Source organism: Pseudorca crassidens, chromosome 16 (genome assembly GCF_039906515.1).
Source record: "Pseudorca crassidens isolate mPseCra1 chromosome 16, mPseCra1.hap1, whole genome shotgun sequence".
Classification (NCBI taxonomy): Eukaryota; Metazoa; Chordata; class Mammalia; order Artiodactyla; family Delphinidae; genus Pseudorca; species Pseudorca crassidens.
In genome coordinates, this window is record NC_090311.1 from 64,975,822 (window position 1) to 64,996,240 (window position 20,419).

The 20,419-nt window shown below is 39.1% G+C and overlaps 1 protein-coding gene across 1 annotated transcript in view; it reads left to right on the forward strand.

Annotated features, from left to right (window-relative positions):
• Nucleotides 1-20,419, forward strand: part of CTNNA3 (catenin alpha 3) — a 1,581,323-nt gene that overhangs the window by 826,574 nt on the left and 734,330 nt on the right. Inside the window, exon 8 of the mRNA XM_067710819.1 lies at nucleotides 9,498-9,578. Within this exon, the coding sequence (XP_067566920.1) occupies nucleotides 9,498-9,578 (81 nt within the window). The remainder of the gene's footprint in view (nucleotides 1-9,497; nucleotides 9,579-20,419) is intronic.

Below are 20,419 nucleotides of genomic sequence, written 5' to 3' on the forward strand. Positions count from 1 at the left end.
AAAAAAAAAGCTTTTGCCATAAGAACTCAAGGTATAATTGACAACACAAAATATTGCATTTTTCCACTTTCTTACAGCCACTCTTACTTAATACCATAGTTGTTTTCTTCATGGATAGGCACTGTCATGGAGCTGGTGTTGGGTCAGGCATCACAAAATCAAAAGGATGTCTAGAATGAGCCATATCTCCTTCTGAAATATGCTAGCAACCTCTGACAATGACTCAATAAAGGGATTTTGGAAATTTAAATGTCAGTAAAAACATAATACATAGTTTAACCATTAACTGAAATTAGAGGATTTGTGAACTTTGGCCTAGATATCTATATTTTGTCTACATTGACTGTCCTGAAGATTATACTATTTTCAAGGGGTCCATGAGCTGTGTAACAAGATCTACAGTCTTTTAGATGAAAATAGGCAAATCTTTTTCAGATAGATCTCTATCATGTTTCATATGTTAATTCATTCATCAGTTCAATCTTTTTTTTATTCATTCAGATCAATAAACACTGAGCATCTGTTATGGCCAAGCACTGGAAATATACCAGTGAATAAAATGGTTTATGCTCTTAACCCTCAGTGATCTAACAGACAATTATTTTTATTGCTAATAATAAATATAATTTATTAAATGTCAGTTATAAGGCAGTTATGGCCCTACATGTTTTATGTACATTATCTCATTTAATTCTCACAACAACCTCTACAACAAGTATTGTCATCCTTACTCTATAGATGAGGAGACTGAAGCTTAGCTTACATAGCTGGTATTTGGTCACCTTGTTAATAAGTCTTGGAACTAAGATTTGAAGAAAGCTTATCTGATTCCACTATTATACCAACTTATAAAAGCAGTTTAACACAAATGCTATTTTTAAAACAATGCAATTGATTTAAATGCAATGCAATTGATAAAAAGTCCTGAACAAGCTGAGAAAATAGGTTCAGTTTCAAAACCACGGAAATTATTTCAATCTGTTTACATCAGCAGCACCACTAACTGATTTAGTCAATTTTGATTGTGAGATTAGGCAGATTTCTTATTTCATTTTTTAAACCATTAATTCGCAAAGCTTTATATTTATTTAAACAGAAACAAAACACATGCACATACACAACCTGTGAGACTGACAGAAGGTTTTCTGTTATTTTGCTATGTCAAATAAAAATGTTATGTTACCATTAAATAACCAAGCCATCACTTTATAAAAGAAATGACAAAAAATTTAACATAAAAGATGGAAATATGGTTACATACCTTGATTATCTGTATTTTGTATTTTCACTGCATGAACCTGAGACATGCATTTAGGTACCTTTAATGTATACAATATCCTTGGATTCTACTCTGAACCTAAGTAAAACCTTCAATTTTGAACATACTCCTTTTATTTAATAGTAACCGTAGTGTGATTTATAGGAATAGTCACTGACCTAGGAGCTGGCAAGATCTGAAACCCATTCGAGCAGGGGTCACAGCAAATTTAGGTGAATGCTGAATCACTGAAATTAATAAACTCTATCTTTTCAATTTCTTTTTATTAAGAACAGTGTCAGTTCCAGAGTTTGCTGGGCTTGAGTGGAGGACAATAAACGCTAGCAGCAAGAGAGGAAAAATGGGAGGTGGGGATTGAGACAAGTTATCACAAAACAGCTTGAAGTGAGAACTGGTGAGTGAAAGGGCCAGTGATTTTCGGAAAAGAAAAAGTATCAGGTTACTCCTGACTCTTCCAGTCACTTTCAAAGTTACCTGTTGGTTATGGGAGTGGATCTTTGCCTCTGCACTTGCACATATGTATGACTGATTTTCCATGGCAACATGGTTAAAGGAGAAGGCCATGGTTTATATCCATCTCTGAGATTTAAAGGAGGTGAGGAACATCACCAGTAAAACAATTTGGATGTTATTGCAGTGCAAACCCACAGATGTTTCTGTCGTGCTTGGGGTATATCTGTTGAAATCATGGGATCTGGCTTAGGCATCTCTGGTCTGAGAACACATGCACCAGGCTGCAGTGTCATGTTCTCAGTGCTTGACTAGACACTTACTAGACTATATATCAACAGAGAACTCTAGCACCTCTTGTTCCAAGAGCTGGGAGGGACTCTGGAGATCATTTAGTCTCATGGCCTTCTTTTATTATTTTTTTTAATTAATTAATTAATTTTTGCTGTGTTGCATCTTCGTTTCTGTGCAAGGGCTTTCTCTAGTTGTGGCAAGTGGGGGCCACTCTTCATTGCGGTGTGCAGGCCTCTATCGCGGCCTCTCTTGTTGCAGAGCACAGGCTCTAGACGCACAGGCTCAGTAGTTGTGGCTCACGGGCCTAGTTGCTCCGCAGCATGTGGGATCCTCTCAGACCAGGGCTCAAACCCGTGTCCCCTGCATTAGCAGGCACATTCTCAACCACTGCGCCACCAGGGAAGCCCCTCATGGCCTTCTTTTACAGATGCGAAGAATAAGGACAAGAGAGGGGGTTCCACTTAGTTAAGGTCACACAGGTTGCTTATTTCAAAACTCCCATTTTCTGATCCACGTATTAGTTTCATCCTCACACCAAGTTTATGTTGTACCTTCTTGTAAGGAGTAATGGTAATAGCCTTTGAACAAAAACACTGATTGAATAAAGTATTTGACAGCTAACAGGATGATTGTTAATTACTTTCTAAAAAAGATAATAATTTTTATTAATAAAACTATTTGATTATTATTTACTATAATAAAAATGTGGTTAACCATTTTTCCATCTATGTATTTCATCCACAGCCATTAACTGAGTGCCAAACGCTGAGTAGATACTAAGATTACAGACTTGGCAATTTAAAAGATGAGTCAGAGTGTAAATAAAAGATGACAAGAAGTTTCACAGGTACTATAATTAAAATATGTGGAGAAATTAGTGGAAAAAGAGATGAGAGGGGGTTTTATTTTTATGTCTTATTTTTTTTATTGTGCAGTTTAGATTGAGGAGAGTCAGAAAAGATGACTGAGGTGCTTGGACTGAATTTGAGTTACGAATTAAGAAATTTCCTGTTGAAAGAGAACTGATTAGGGCGTTCCAAGATAATGGTTTAGTGTTTTGAAAAGCATAGGGAAATCAGCTGGCTGGTGTAGTTGAGGAAATGCAAGTGTTAGTAACAATGGTGCCATTCTTGACAAGCACAGTAATAATTGCTGACATGTCTTGAGCCCTTACTGTTTGCTGTAACTTGTACATCCTTCATCTCTTTATTCCTTACAGTAACCCTATGATATAATTGCTATATTATCTTCATTTTATTGGTAAGGAAACTAAAACTTTGAGAGATTAATTGTCCAAGGACACAAAGCCATCAAGCCACAGATTCAAACAATTTTAACTGACTCCACAAACTTCTATGCTACTCTGCTCATTTTTTTTAAGATATAAACTTATATAAAACATTAATTTGGGTTTAAGTTACTGCTCATTCAAGTATGGTAGATAAAGTATGAGGCTAGACTCAGTTCAGTTTGATCCTACCACTTACTATGTCTCCTCCTGGGGTAAGTATTTAAACTTACTGAGCTTCAGTGTCTTCATGCGCAAATGTGTGACGAGTTATGGCGAATGGCATTTGAGGAGATACATGTAAAATACTTAGCTGTGGCAGACATTGGACAAAGTTGGTTCCCACTCACTGACTTCCGGTTCCACCCCAGCAGGCAGCTACTTGGGGTGGCATTGTACTTTCCCAAAAGATATGAAAGTTCAAGACACTTGAAATCTTCAACCTATTTCCCTTGTTAGCTAAGTCATTCTGTTCTTATAAACTTATTTTTTGAAAACCTTATTTCAAATATCAGAGTTAATTTTTTGTTTTAATTTCATTTTCATAGCACAAACCTTGATTCAGAAAGATTTTTTAGGATACCATGTTAAGTTTTCCTGACATGCCACTCAGTACAGTGGCAGTCTAGAAGATAATTCATTTTTCATTTATGTTCGTCTATTTGTATGTCTTTCATGCCCGAAAAATGTGGACTAGAATCTGTGCCTCTGCTATGTGTTAAACATAAAATATTTTTAAAGCTATTTCTGTAGAGAGGAACTAATTCAAGGGCATCATAATTCATATTTACCATGAAATAAAGATTTCCCATTTAAAGGGAACTGTGTCATTTTAAAAGGTTGAATAAAATGGCACACATTTAAAAAACAAAAAAGAAAACGTAACAAAATAACAACAAAAGCATTTTTTTCTTGCTTTTTAAACTCCATACAGAGCTCCTCTCTGCCCTGGTAACATTTTGTTTTGACTGTGAACTAGATAAATTTTCATTTGCTTTAAACCTCATCCCTTAGTGTTTGAGACTTCCTAGTTTTTGTAAGGTCAGCATCGTGGCCTTCCTAGTTCAAAAGTCTTCTTTTATTTGTACCAACGCAGATTTATATTATGCATGAATGTTTCCAACACATTTTTAACAGCTGTTTATGCAAGATATTGTACAATAAAAGTAACAGATTATTCTATAATTTTTAAAAGAGAACATGGCCCTTTCATAGAATATGAGTTAGAAATATGGGAACAATTTGGGGCAAATCTTCATTTTATGGGTGTGAAAAATAAGGTCTAGAAATGTTATGAGATTTGCCAAAGATTTGCCAAAGATTATCCAATCTTTCTTTCCTCTATTCAGCAAATAACTTCTGAGCTCCTACTATGTGCAAAGCACTGTGCTGGACGCTATGAGGGATAAATGACACGTGCAAAGTTTCTCTCCATCGAGGACTGTAAAGTCTAGTGAGAGAGATTGTTCTCTCTTCTTCACCTGCCAGCATCTGTCACTGTCATCCTACCCAGATTACTCATTCAGAGTCCTTAAGTCTATCATCTTCATCCTGACTGATGCTGAAAACTCAGCCTCTGGGCACCAGTGCTGAATCTAATCTTGGAGACAGAGTTTTGGGTCGAGTAGAAAAGAATAGCTTTATTGTTTGGCCAGGCAAAGGGGGCCACAGTGGGCTCGTGCCTCTCAAAACCGTGTGTCCCAACCCGGAGGGATTTGGTGAGGAGGTTTATAGCAATGGTCCAAGGGCAGAGTTGCTGCTAAGCATCAGGGTGTGTGTAGGGCCTGCACTCCTTTAATGTGGCCTCATGTGGTCTCCTAACGAGCTTCTCTGGTTCCTTTAATCTGGCCTCAGGTGGTCTCCTGATGAGTTTCTCTAGGTTATCAAACTGTGACCTTCTCTGTGGAACATCTTCCCTTTGGTAGGGGTTTTAGTTCTGCAGAAGAGCTGAAAGATGTTACGTGTATCCCTTGAGAGGGAACCAGGGCCCTGCCCCAAGGCTGCACTGTTGTTTCTTGATCGCACCTCCCTGTCTCCCCATCACATCCCTTCCCTGATTAGCAACTGTTTGAATCTGCCCTTGGGAAATCAGGGCAGCTCATGGAGGCTGGAATCTATTCCCTACAAACAAGAAACAGGGGACACAGAAAAGCTTCTGTGCCCAGGAGCCCCACAGGGTCCTGCTTGGTTTCATGACTGCCATTGCGTGAATTTTCACACTTTTCATCTCTCCTGTGGGCTGTTGCTGGAACTGTGTAATTCTTCGGCATGTCTCTGTTCTTAATCTCCTCAAATACATTGTGCAGACTCCAGGCAGACTGATGTGTTTGAAATAAAGATCTGTCTGTCACTCACCTGTTGTGAGTTCCCAAGTTGTGATTGTATAGCCTAAAAAATAAAAGATCCATTAAGGTATCTCATTAATGTTTGATGAGTAAATATGGGGGTAGATCCTGTGGGGCCTTGCACACTATGATCAAGAGTTTGTTCTTAATTCCATTAGCAATGGGAATAGAGTGAAGATTTTCAGAACAAAAAAGGGACAGAATTAGATCTCGATTTTCTTTACTAAACATCTTGAGGGTTGGGATTTTGTTTTTTTCTTGCTCATTATTTTATTCTCAAATAAAAGGTGGCTTATGTAAAAGTAGGAACTCATTATACATTTGAATAAACAAAGATATGTTTTAGAACAGTGCTGTTTAATCCATTTTTCTGAGATAAGTATTCTGTATCTGTGCTGTACAGTATAGTAGCCACTAGACACACGTGGCTATTGCTCACTTTAAATTAAGAAACTGAGGAATTGAATTTTTAATGCTATTTAATTTTAATTAATTTACATTTAAATTTGAATAGCCACATATGACCAGTAGCTATCATATTGGACAGCCCAGTATTAGAAAGTTATCCAGCAGGGTCCCAGCAGGAAACAGATGGAACACTCAAATTCAGATAACTCAAGAAGAGTTTATTTATAAAGTGACTTTTTCCAAACGTGTGGGCAGCTTTAGGGAACCACATGAGAGAGTGCCGTTAACTGTGATAGTTATATGGGAGCAATGGTGAGGCAGAATTCATGGAAAGACTCATAGTTGAGATTATAGGTCTAGATCACATTGGGACAGTTTTTATAATATTCAATAATAATTTTAATGAGATTTCATTGAATGAAGTCTGTACTCAGAACTGTTCTTTTCAGTATAGCCTTCCTGGCAGTTTATTTACTGATGAAGAATGTGATTGCTTTCCCTATACAGTGCTGATCTGTACCGTGTTTTCCGAGTTTTTTTGCCCCCGCCCTTTACTGTAAGTGGTACCTTTTCCATTAGCAGGGCTATGCTGACCTAATGATGGCTTCTGTTAAGGCTTCCTTTGAGGAGCATCTTCTCTTCTGAGCAAATGTAGGCAGGCTCTGACTGTTATCTGTGGTTATGTTTTAATATCCTGCCCTTTTTGTCCCCTACCTCAGCACACAGAATTCACCTTCAGTCCTGGCTCATTGCTTGATGATTTGTTAAGGCTTTGAAAACAGAAGTAATGAGGGCTTTTAAGCAGGATGGGGCTATTTCTCCTTGTTTATTTATTTTTATGCCATGCGAAAGCAATAAAAAGGCATAAAATGGCTTGACTGAGCCAAATGCATCTGGATAAATAGAGCAAGGACCCAGTAAAACTCTGGGGGTGAAAAAAAAAAAGAAAGGTGGGGAAGGGAAGCGGAGAGGCAGGGAAGAGAGAAGGGAAAACTATACTTCTTGAAATGATAGTGACTTTCTTTTATTACCTGGAGAACAAAATGTCTTTGACCCAATGAAACCTTTTAAACTAGGGTGAAGCTCTGTGTAGAAATTAGGAAATCATCTTTATAGTCCTTATTTAATTTCTTCATGCTGTCACCCCCTGTCATCCTTTATTAAAGTTTTCTGTGCCATTGCTGTTAGCTCTGCGAAGGTTGACATCTTTTAGTTGTTTGATGAATCACATCACAGAAACTATTGAGTTTTTACGACCAACGCAACAGAAGTCTTTCATATTATTCCTGATGCTTTGTGTGTGTTGGGGGTGGGAAGTGTCTTTTTGTCTGTCCTACTCCTGCCTCCTTTGAACTAGCTCTGCTTTTGTGAAGTGGAAAGAGAAAACCAAGAGCTACCAGTGCCTTAAACTGGAGAATAAGGGATAGATTCTTTAGGTAAAATGAGAACCTGTCGTACAGCCCGTTGTGTATCGGTGGCAATCCGAGTAATTGCTACCATTGTTTTATTACTATGACATTCAGAATTTTATTTCTCTTTCCTATTCCTCCCTTCTTCTTCTCCCCACTTCCTTCACTAGACACAGTCTCCATCATGCACACATTGCACACTCACTCTCAAAAAGAAAATGTGGTAAAGAACTTAATAGCCCTCTACTGTGTTTCCCCTTAGGAGGTATCTGGAGATGCATGGGGTCAATTTTTGTCTCTCATAGTGCCTGGGCATTGTTATTGGAATTTAGTAGACAGGGGTCCCTGGATGCCACACATCTTGCCGTGTACAGAATGGGCTCAGATGATGGTGACTTTCCAATCATAAATATCATTAATGCTACTGCTGAGAAAAACTAGGTCTAACTGAAGTTTAGGTGGGTACCAACAACCTCAGCTAATAGATGATTTAGCTGTGCCTTGAGCAGATGCTAAAATCTCTTCCAGAATCTAGTAGGTTCTTAGTAAAACTATGTTGTGTTTTGAATCAAGTTGTTCACTTATAAACTAGTCAACACTATTTAATAGGTTCTATACATGTTACTTTCAGGAATAAAAAAAAAATTAAGATATACTTGCCAACATCAAGATTTTAACAATATCGTAAAGGTGATGAGCATGTACGAAACTAAATGAGCATTTTAGGAAATTTTCAAAATGCTATTGGAAAAGGAGAGGTGAGGGTTTACTTTTGAGCAGAGTTGTTGGGGATAACTCTGCATGGAAACCATTGAGAAACAGGTAGGATTTTAATAGGGAGTTATTTTGGGAGACACTTGCTGTAGTCAAAGGTACATTATATGTAAGAACTTGGGAGAAGAGATAGAAATGTATAGAAATATTGTTACTGTAAAGGACAGTACTTGAGAAGAGGTGGCAGAAGATAGGACTAAAAACATAGATTAGGATAGAGAATAGATGGTCTTGAATTTCTTATAAAGGAGTCTTTCCACTTGAAGGTATGGATTTATGTGTGAGTTTAGCCATTGGGAGTAGTGTATGGCATGCTGCCTAATGGTCTATACTTTGTTTCAATGTCCCTCTTCACAGAGTCCATGCTATAAACTCCCTCAGGTATCAGCTGCTTAAAACTTGCCTTCCTGATTTTCAAGTTCTCCTCTAAAGAGCTCTTTCAGTTTTTTATTTTAAATGGTAGCAATATTCCTGGAGGTGAATCACATAATGATTTTTTTCAATCTCTTTTATATAAGGTATCACTGAAAAAGTATGATTAGATTCAATTCAGTTGTCTCCCACAAAAGTAATATGTAGAAAATACCAACCAAGGTGACTCTCAGTGTGATTAATAGCCTAAAGATTTAGGTTAAGGATATAACAGAGAGAACTGTTCTGCTTAAAGGTGTTGCACAAATTATCTCAAAGAGCCAAAAACAGCGTCCAGTTTTCACTTGAAACAATTTGTTCTTGGAATATTGTCAGCTAAAATTGTGGTCAACTTTTGCAAATTGTATGAATTTGCACTGCATATTTTATTTAGTGTTAGCAAAGCTCCAATATGGCTCTGCATAACTTACACAATACACCATGAAAATGACTTCAGAAACTCCCACGGAAGTTGACAAATTGGGCATCTAATGCTTTTAAGCTAATTGCATGCTTAGTGGTTAAAGAGTCGACTTGTGAAGAGTGAAGATCAGGGTTTCTTGGAGATAATGCTCTGCCTACTGCCATACTGAATGCAGCCCAGCACTATATCATAAATATTACAAAAGCTTAAAGAAGAAAATAATGTGAACTTTAATCAGCATTTGACTTACTCTTAAGCGAAGTACTCATGAATCATATGCAATATCATGGCAGTTTTGAGACCTATTCTTGAATTTTCAAGCTGTTATTTTCAGGAAATTTAGAAAGCAAATTGCTAAGTGATAAAGAGTAATTTGATACCATTGCTTATGCCACTTTTTTTTTCTCCCTTGCAGACTGGAAAAAAGGAAAGGAGTAATACCTTGAATATTGCAATAGAAAACATGTGCAAGAAGACAAGAGACCTGCGCAGACAGGTGAGTGAGGAGAGAAACGTGGAGACAAACACCAAGCAAAAGGAACCTTTTTTTCTTCTTTTTAAATTAATTTAGAACACATAACAAGAACAATAAATATATACTTTCCACATTTACGTACCTCAGCTGTTTTTGTGGCAAACGTAAGATAGAGGAAAGGGACTTAATATTAGGCAGAGTTACATTCAAATGCTGGCCCTGCCATCATCATCTGTGTGACCTCAGGAACAGATTGCACCTTCTGAGCCTCTCTGAACCTATAAAATGGAATTAATAATACACGATAGGGCTGAAATGTCTCTGGGTGCCTGGTACATAGTAAATTTTTAGAGAATGTTGGTAAATTGATTCTATTACATTAAAAACTGAGTTTATTATCCAAATGCTTAGAGCAAACAGCCAGCAATTCAGAGACCCTACCAATTTCCCCTTCTAACTCTTGCCAGGATGCTTCAAAAATTAGTTTCTGTTTAAGTTAAGGCTGCTTTTAACCTTAGGTCATCAGGAACATAGGATTAGAAAGGATTTCATTAAATAATTTAGAAGTCTAGTGTTATGCCACAAGTTGAAATGTTTTCCTCCAGAAATATGAAGATTTAGCTATTTTCAAAGACCTTTGCTTTCCATTCCTTTCCACTATTTAATAACTGGAGTTCTTTTTCATGTACAGCTTTAACTTGGTCACTATCAACACATAAAAGTGGGGCAAAAACTTTTCAACCATAAACTATTAATGCAATATATTATTGTAGTTTAACGGGAAGATTTAGTAAAATGGCCTGAGCAATCTTTTAATTCAGAAGTAGATTTGGAAGTGGAATAAATAGGGATCCCCAGCCAGGTAATATTAGCTGTGTGAAAGCACAATTTTGAAGGCTGAGAAAATTCCAATTTCTCAACTTTATGGCCTTAATGGGAATTCTGTTTCTACTGTCAGCACTTAAAATCATGGAATGTAAGAATTGGAAGGATCTTAGCACAACCTGTCTTATGATGCAGATGAGAAAGCAGGTTAGTGTAGTGAGGTGACCCACCTAAGGAGGAAGGGGACTGAACCTACATCCACGCATAACCTACACCCACTTCAGGAACTCTCACCCTCAGGACTGTCCTCCCTGTTAGTTGTACTACTTTCATTCTCTACCTTCTTCAGTATTTCTACCCCATCTGCTCCACCCAGGACTTGGAAAAGTTGTTACTATGAGCTGTTAACAACTGTGTCTTTCATTCTGGTCTCATCCCTCTAGATTCCCTTCAACAAAGTTATGCACAAAGACCTGATGTACATTTAGACCTCCAAAGCTTTTGGAATAATTATTTTTCTTTAAAAAAAGTTAAAATAAAGCAATCCTTTGTGTGTAGGATTACCAGATTTAGCAAATCAAAGTACAGGATGACCAGTTAAATTTGAATTTCAGATTAACAGCAAACAAATATTGCATGGGAACATAATTACGTATAAAATATAGTTGCGTTGATCTGAAATTCAAGTTTAACCAAGAATCTTGTATTTCATCTTGCAATCCTACTCTGATTTCCACCTCACATCATCAGTGAGACAGAGAAACAGCAAGGGGGTTACTAATACTTTTCTTCGTAGTAAGAGGATGTTTCTAGCTCCTAGAGAACTACTGTGTTCCAGAGTTATGAAAATTCCCTGTGGTTTCACAGGTCACATCTTCATTTTTTTGGTTAAGTACTGCTGCTTAACAAACCACTATAAACAATAGCAACCATTTTACTGTTTCATGATTCCACAGGTTGGCTGGGGTGCAGGTGGGGCTGTTAGGGGGTCCATTTCTGTAGTATTTTCACTTGTGGTCTCGTAGGCAGTGGTAGTTCAAATGGTGTCTGGGTTCAGGGCTTAGTATTTGAGGTCTCAGTTCTTCTTTTTCTCTCTCTCCACGTGGTGTCTAATCCCCTAAGGCCCCCATTCATGTGGCCTTTCTCTCTGTCAGGGGAGCCTGGATTATTGGTTCAAGGCTCCAAGAAAGGAGAGATGGAAGTTGACAGGCTTTCTTAGTGCCTGAGCTCCAAAGTCACTCGGATGCTTTTGCCTCTGCATTCTATAGATCAGCATACTACAAACCCTGCTCCAGGTCAACAGGAGGAAGTAAAAGCACTATCTCTTATGGAAGAGTGGCATGTGTATATGGGAAGATGGGATTGTTAGGAGCTGTCTTTGGAGACATCCATGGTCTTCAGTGTGATGAGTTGAGGTAGTTGCTCTGATCTGTTCTCAGTATCCTCACTTGCCTTCCCAAGAACTTAATTTTCCATCCTGATGTTTATGCTTGTGGCAATAATACAAACTAGTTTAAACAACATGAGTCATCTCCACCTCTTCTTGCAAAATTTATTAAGCAGTCTGTTTTAAGCATCCTGTATATACTGTACTTTTTACAGAGGAAGGAGAAAGTCCCTATCCTTACAGTGTTTTTCATTGGAATATTTAATGTTCTTTTCTTGTTCTAGATCTGTGTTTGTTTGCTTGTTTTTAGTAGGAAAAAAAACAAGCAAACAAAGCCTGTCTCCCTACTCATTCATCTTAATTCTTTTGCTTACCCATGGCCTGTCCATTGGCAGCACAGAAACATTTTAGCTCAGAGAATCAATGGACTTCATCTGTGAGGAATGAGATAGATTTCTTAAACATAGCTGGGAAAAAGCAAATTATACATTTTGAGGTAATAACATGAATGTCCTACAGGTGATTTACTGTTTTTTTATTTCAAATAAACAATTTGTCTTTTCTTGCTCTGTGATTTCATTGCTTGTTGCACTAGAGAGCAAAGACAAAAGTCCTTGGCATTGTGTTTCAGAATTTCTATAATTTGGCACCAACTTAATCCTCATAATTTTTCTTCTTCTTTTTTAGTTTTGCTATAAACTTTATTTATTTTATTTTTTTAACATCTTTATTGGATATAATTGCTTTACGATGGTGTCTTAGTTTCTGCTTTATAACAAAGTGAATCAGTTACACATATACATATATCCCGATATCTCCTCCCTCTTGCGTCTCCCTCCCACCCTCCCTATCCCACCCCTCTAGGTGGTTACAAAGCACAGAGCTGATCTCCCTGTTCTATGTGGCTGCTTCCCACTAGCTATTTTACATTTGGTAGTATATATAAGTCCATGCCACTCTCTCAGTTCGTCCCAGCTTACCCTTCCCCCTCCCCGTGTCCTCAAGTCCATTCTCTACGTCTGAGTCTTTATTCCTGTTCTACCCCTAGGTTCTTCAGAACCTTTTTTTTTTTTTTTTTAGATTCCATATATATGTGTAAGCATATGGTATTTGTTTTTCTCTTTCTGACTTACTTCACTCGGTATGACAGGTTCTGGGTCCCTCCACCTCGCTACAAATAACTCAATTTTGTTTCTTTTTATAACTGAGTTATATTCCATTGTATATATGTGCCACATCTTCTTTATCCATTCATCTGTCGATGGACACTTAGGTTACTTCCATGTCCTGGCTATTGTAAATACAGCTGCAGTGAGCATTGCGGTACATGACTCTTTTTGAATTATGGTTTTCTCAGGGTATATGCCCAGGAGTGGGATTGCTGGGTCATATGGTAGTTCTATTTGTAGTTTCAAAGGAACCTCCATACCGTTCTCCACCGTGGCTGTATCAATTTACATTCCCACCAACAGTGCAAGAGAATTCCCTTTTCTCCACACACTCTCCAGCATTTATTGTTTGTAGATTTTTTATGATGGCCATTCTGACTGGTGTGAAGTGATACCTCATTGTTGTTTTGCTTTGCATTTCTCTAATGATTAGTGACGTTGAGCATCCTTTCATGTGTTTGTTGGCAATCTGTATATCTTTTTTGGAGAAATGTCTATTTAGGTCTTCTGCCCAGTTTTGGATTGGGTTATTTGTTTTTTTAATATTGAGCTGCATGAGCTGCTTGTAAATTTTGAAGATTAATCCTTTGTCAGTTGCTTCATTTGCAAATGTTTTCTCCCATTCTGAGGGTTGTCTTTTTGTCTTGTTTATGATTTCCTTTGCTGTGCAAAAGCTTTTAAGTTTCATTAGGTTCCATTTGTTTATATTATATTTGTTTTTATTTCCATTTCTCTGGGAGGTGGGTCAAAAAGGATCTTGCTGTGATTTATGTCATAGAGTGTTCTTCTTATGTTTTCCTCTAAGAGTTTGATAGTGTCTGGCCTTACAATTAGGTCTTTAATCCATTTTGAGTTTACTTTTGTGAATGATGTTAGGGAGTGTTCTAATTTCATTCTTTCACATGTAGCTGTCCAGTTTTCTAGCACCACTTATTGAAGAGGCTGTCTTTTCTCCATTCTTTAGTCTTGCCTCCTTTATCAAAAATAAGGTGACCATCTGTGTGTGGGTTTATCTCTGGGCTTCCTGTGCTGTTCCATTGATCTATATTTCTGTTTCTGTGCCAGTACCATACTGTCTTGATTACTGTAGGTTTGTAGTATATTCTGAAGATAGGGAGCCTGATTCTTGCAGCTCCGTATTTCTTTCTCAAGATTGCTTTGGCTATTCGGGATCTTTTGTGTTTCAATACAAATTGTGAAATTTTTTGTCCTAGTTCTGTGAAAAATGCCATTGGCAGTTTGATAGGGATTGCAATGAATCTGTAGATTGCTTTGGGTAGCATAGTCATTTTCACAATATTTATTCTTCCAATCCAAGAGCATGGTATATCTCTCCATCTGTGTGTATCATCTTTCATTTCTTTCATCAGTGTCTTATAGTTTTCTGCATACAGGTCTTTTGTCTCCATAGGTAGGTTTATTCCTAGGTATTTTATTCTTTTTGTTGCAGCGGTAAATGGGAGTGTTTACTTGATTTCACTTTAATATTTTTCATCATTAGTGTATAGGAATGCAAGAGATTTCTGTGCATTAATTTTGTATCCTGGTACTTTACCAAATTCATTGATTAGCTCTAGTAGTTTTCTGGTAGCATCTTTAGGATTCTCTGTGTATAGTATCATGTCATCTGCAAACAGTGACAGCTTTACTTCTTCTTTTCCAATTTGGATTCCTTTCGTTTTCTTCTCTGATTGCTGTGACTAAAACTTCCAAAACTATGTTGAATGATAGTGGTGACTGTGGACAACCTTGTCTTGTTCCTGATCTTAATGGAAATGGTTTCAGTTTTTCACCATTGAGAACAAAGTTGGCTGTGGGTTTGTCATATATGGCTTTTATTATGTTGAGGTATGTTCTCTCTATGCCTATTTTCTGGAGGGTTTTTATCATAAATGGGTGTTGAATTCAGTCAAAAGCTTTTCTGCATCTATTGAGATGATCATATGGTTTTTCTCCTTTAGTTTGTTAATATGGTTTATCACATTTAGTGATTTGTGTAAAGAATCCTTGCATTCCTGGGATAAACCCCACTTGATCATGGTGTATGATCCTTTTGATGTGCTGTTGGATTCTGTTTGCTAGTATTTTGTTGAGGATTTATGCATCTATGTTCATCAGTTATATAGGCCTGTAGTTTTCTTTGTGACATCTTTGTCTGGTTTTGGTATCAGGGTGATGGTGTCCTCATAGAATGAGTTTGGGAGTGTTCCTCCCTCTGCTATATTTTGGAAGAGTTTGAGAAGGATAGGTGTTAGCTCTTCTCTAAATTATTATTTTATTTTATTTTTTTTTTTCCCGGTACGCGGGCCTCTCACTGTTGTGGCCTCTCCCGTTGCGGAGCACAGGCACCGGACGTGCAGGCTTAGAGGCCATGGCTCACAGGCCTAGCCGCTCTGCGGCCTGTGGGATCTTCCCAGACCAGGGCAGGTACCCGTGTCCCCTGCATCGGCAGGTGGACTCTCAACCACTGTGCCACCCGGGAAGCCCTTCTCTAAATGTTTGATAGGATTTGCCTGTGAAGCCATCTGTTCCTGGGCTTTTGTTTGTTGGAAGATTTTTAATCACAGTTTCAATTTCAGTGCTTGTGATTGGTCTGTTCATATTTTCTGTTTCTTCCTGGTTCAGGCTCGGCAGGTTGTGCATTTCTAAGAATTTGTCCATTTCTTCCAGGTTGTCCATTTCATTGGCATAGAGTTGCTTGTAGTAATCTCTCATGATCTTTTGTATTTCTGCAGTGTCAGTGTTACTTCTCCTTTTTCATTTCTAATTCTATTGATTTGAATCTTCTCCCTTTTTTTCTTGATGAGTCTGGCTAATGGTTTATTAATTTTGTTTATCATCTCAAAGAACCAGCTTTTAGTTTTACTGATCTTTGCTATCATTTCCTTCATTTCTTTTTCATTTATTTCTGATCTGATTTTTATGATTTCTTTCCTTCAGCTAACTTTGAGGTTTCTTTGTTCTTCTTTCTCTAATTGCTTTAGGTGCAAGGGTAGGTTGTTTGTTCGAGATGTTTCCTGTTTCTTAAGGTAGGATTGTATTGCTATAAACTTCCCTCTTAGAACTGCTTTTGCTGCATGCCTTAGATTTTGGGCTGTCGTGTCTCCATTGTCATTGGTTTCTAGGTATTTTTTAATTTCCTCTTTGATTTCTTCAGTGATCACTTAGTTATTAAGTAGTGTATGTTTAGCCTCCATGTGTTTGTATTTTTTACAGATCTTTTCCTGTAATTGATATCTAGTCTCATAGCGTTGTGGTTGGAAAAGATACTTCATACAATTTCAGTTTTCTTAAATTTACCAAGGCTTGATTTGTGACCCAAGATATGATCTATCCTGGAGAATGTTCCATGAGCACTTGAGAAAAATGTGTATTCTGTTGTTTTTGGATGGAATGTCCTATAAATATCAATTAAGTCCATCTTGTTTAATGTATCATTTAAAGCTTGTGTTTCCTTATTTATTTTCATTTTGGATGATCTGTCCATTGGTGAAAGTGGGGTGTTAAAGTCCCCTACTATGAATGTGTTACTGTCAATTTTCCCTTTTATGGCTGTTAGTATTTGCCTTATGTATTGAGGTGCTCCTATGTTGGGTTCATAAGTATTTACAATTGTTATATCTTCTTCTTGGATTGATCCCTTGATCATTATGTAGTGTCCTTCTTTGTCTCTTCAAATATTCTTTATTTTAAAGTCTGTTTAGTCTGATATGAGAATTGCTACTCCAGCTTTCTTTTGGTTTCCATTTGCATGAAATACCTGTTTCCATCCCATTACTTTCAGTCTGTATGTGTCTCTAGGTCTGAAGTGGGTCTCTTGTAGACAGCAAATATATGGGTCTTGTTTTTGTATCCATTCAGTTAATCTGTATCTTTTGGTGGGAGCATTTAGTCCATTTACATTTAAGGTAATTATCGATATGTATGTTCCTATTCCCATTTTTGTAGTTGTTTTGCGTTGGTTATTGTAGATCTTTTCCTTCTCATGTGTTTCTTGCCTAGAGAAGTTCCTTTAGCAGTTGTTGTAAAGATGGTTTGGTGGTGCTGAACTCTCTCAGCTTTTGCTTTTCTGTAAAGGTTTTAATTTCTCCATCAAATCTGAATGAGATCCTTGCTGGGTAGAGTAATCTTAGTTGCAGGTTTTTCTCCTTCATCACTTTCAATATGTCCTGCCACTCCCTTCTGGCTTGCAGAGTTTCTGCTGAAAGATCGTCTGTTAACCATATGGGGATTCCCTTGTGTGTTATTTGTTGTTTTTCCCTTGCTGCTTTTAATATGCTTTCTTTGTATTTAATTTTTGACAGTTTGATTAATATGTGTCTTGGAGTATTTCTCCTTGGATTTATCCTGGATGGGACTCTCTGTGCTTCCTGGACTTGATTAACTATTTCCTTTCCCATATTAGGGAAGTTTTCAACTATAATCTCTTCAAATATTTTCTCATTCCCTTTCTTTTTCTCTTCTTCTTCTGGAACCCCTATAATTCGAATGTTGGTGCGTTTAATGTTGTCCCAGAGGTCTCTGAGACTGTCCTCAGTTCTTTTCATTCTTTTTTCTTTATTCTGCTCTGCAGTAGTTATTTCCACTATTTTGTCTTCCAGGGCACTTATCCATTCTTCTGCCTCTGTTATTCTGCTATTGATCCCTTCTAGAGTATTTTTCATTTTATTTATTGTGTTGTTCATCATTGTTTGTTTCATCTTTAGTTCTTCTATGTCCTTGTTAAATGTTTCTTGTATTCTATTTCCAAGATTTTGGATCATCTTTACTATCATTATTCTGAATTCTTTTTCAGGTAGACTGCCTATTTCCTCTTCATTTGTTAGGTCTGGTGGGTTTTTATCTTGCTCCTTCATCTGCTGTGTGTTTTTCTGTCTTCTCATTTTGCTTATCTTACTGTGTTTGGGGTCTCCTTTTTGCAGGCTGCAGGTTCGTAGTTCCTGTTGTTTTTGGTGTCTGTCCCCAGTGGCTAAGGTTGGTGTAGTGGTTCGTGTAGGCTTTCTGGTGGAGGGGACTAGTGCCTGTGTTCTGGTGGATGAGGGTGGATCTTGTCTTTCTGGTGGGCAGGTCCACGTCTGGTGGTGTGTTTTGGGGCGTCTGTGGACTTATTATGATTTTAGGCAGCCTCTTTGCTAATGGGTGGGGTTGTGTTCCTGTCTTGCTAGTTGTTTGGCATAGGATGTCCAGCACTGTAGCTTGCTGGTCATTGAGTGAAGCTGGGTACTGGTGTTGAGATCTCTGGGAGATTTTCGCCGTTTGATATTATGTGGAGCTGGGAGGTCTCTTGTGGACCAGTGTCCTGAAGTTGGCTCTCCCACCTCAGACGCACAGCCCTGCCTCCTGGCTGGAGCACCAACAGCCTTTCATCCACACGGCTCAGAATAAAAGGGAGAAAAAGTAGAAAGAAAGAATTAGTAGAAGAAAGAAAGAAAGAAAGAAAGAAAGAAAGAAAGGAAGGGAGGGAGGGAGGGAGGAAGGAAGGAGGAAGGAAGGAAGGAAGGAAGGAAGGAGGGAAGGAAAAAAAAGAAAGAAGATAAAGTAAAATAAAATTAAGATAAAATATAATAAAGTTATTAAAATAAAAAAATAAGAAAAAAAATCTTTAAAAAATAAATGGATAGGAGAAATGGTGGAAGCAAAGCTATACAGACAAAATCTCACACAGAAGCATACACATACACACTCACAAAAAGAGGAAAAGGGGAAAAAATTATAAATCTTGCTCTCAAAGTCCAACTCCTCAATTTGGGATGATTTGTTGTCTGTTGAGGTATTCCACAGATGCAGGGTACATCAAGTTGATTGTGGAGCTTTAATCCGCTGCTGGGAGAGATTTCCCTTTCTCTTCTTTGTTTGCACAGCTCCCGGAGCTCAGCTTTGGATTTGGCCCCGCCTCTGCGTGTAGGTCGCCGGAGGGCGTCTGTTGTTCGCTCAGACAGGACGGGGTTAAAGGAGCCGCTGATTCGGGGGCTCTGGCTCACTCAGGCCGGGGGTGAGGGAGGGGCACGTAGTGTGGGGCGAGCCTGCGTCGGCAGAGGCCGACGTGACGTCGCACCAGCCTGAGGTGCGCCGTGCGTTCTCTGAGGTAAACTGCCCCTGGATCCCGGGACCCTGGCAGTGGCTGGCTGCACAGGCTCCCCGGAAGCAGGGTGTGGACAGTGACCTGTGCTCGCACACACGCTTCTTGGTGGCGGCAGCAGCAGCCTTAGTGACTCATGCCCGTCTCTGTGGTCAGCGCTTTTAGCTGCAGCTCGCGCCCGTCTCTGGAGATCCTTTAAACAGCGCTGTTAATCCCCGCTTTTCGCGCACCACGAAACAAAGAGGGAAGAAAAGGTCTCTTGCCTCTTCGGCAGGTCCAGACTTTTCCCTGGACTCCCTCCCGGCTAGCCTGTGGCGCACTAACCCCCTGCAGGCTGTGTTCACGCCGCCAGCCCCAGTCCTCTCCGGGCGCTCAGAAGCCCGAGCCTCAGCTCCCAGCCCCACCCACCCTGGCTGGTGAGCAGACAAGCCTCTCGGGCTGGTGAGTGCTGGTCGGCCCCGATCCTCTGTGCGGGAATCTCTCCCCGCTTTTCCCCCTGCACCCCTGTTGCTGTGCTCTCCTCCGCGGCTCCGAAGCTTTCCCCCTCTGCCACCCGCAGTCTCCGCCCGCGAAGGGGCTTCCTAGTGTGTGGAAACTTTTCCTCCTTCACAGCTCCATCCCACTGGTGCCGGTCCCGTCCCTATACTTTTGTCTCTGTTTATTCTTTTTTGTTTTGCCCTACCCACGTACGTGGGGGGTTTCTTGCCTTTTGGGAGGTCTGAGGTCTTCTGCCAGCGTTCAGTAGGTGTTCTGTAGGAGTTGTTCCACGTGTGCATGTATTTCTGGTGTATCTGTGGTGAGGAAGGTGATCTTCGCGTCTTACTCTTACACCATCTTCCCGGAAGCTCCCGTCCCTATTCTTTTGTCTCTTTTTTCTTTTGCCCTACCCAGGTAGGTGGGGAGTTTCTTGCCTTTTGGGAAGTCTGAGGTCTTCTGCCAGCGTTCAGTAGGTGTTCTGTAGGAGTTGTTCCACATGTAGATGGAGGAAGGTGATCTCCACGTCTTACTCCTCTGCCATCTTGAAGGTCTCCTCTCAGTCCTCATAATTCTTAACGTTCCTTCTCCTTTCACTTTCTTCCTCAGTTCTTCCTGCTTCACAGCAGCACACTAACCTGTTCTCTGGCTAGAGTCTACTTGCTATTCACCAGATTTCCCACCACTTCCATACTCACCTCCAGATACACATGCATCTTTGTATATATGGCTTGTTCAATGTGGTGCCTTTCCTATTTCCCTTACTCTCCCTACCCAACCCCTAAGTGACTGAGGAAGTTCAAGACTAACATAAATGCTATTTCTCCCATGAAACTTTTGCCATTTTTATCAGCTGGAATTATTCTTTTTCTTCCTAGAGCACTTACAGCATTGGTAGTTGTATTATAGCAGTAATCATATACTGCTT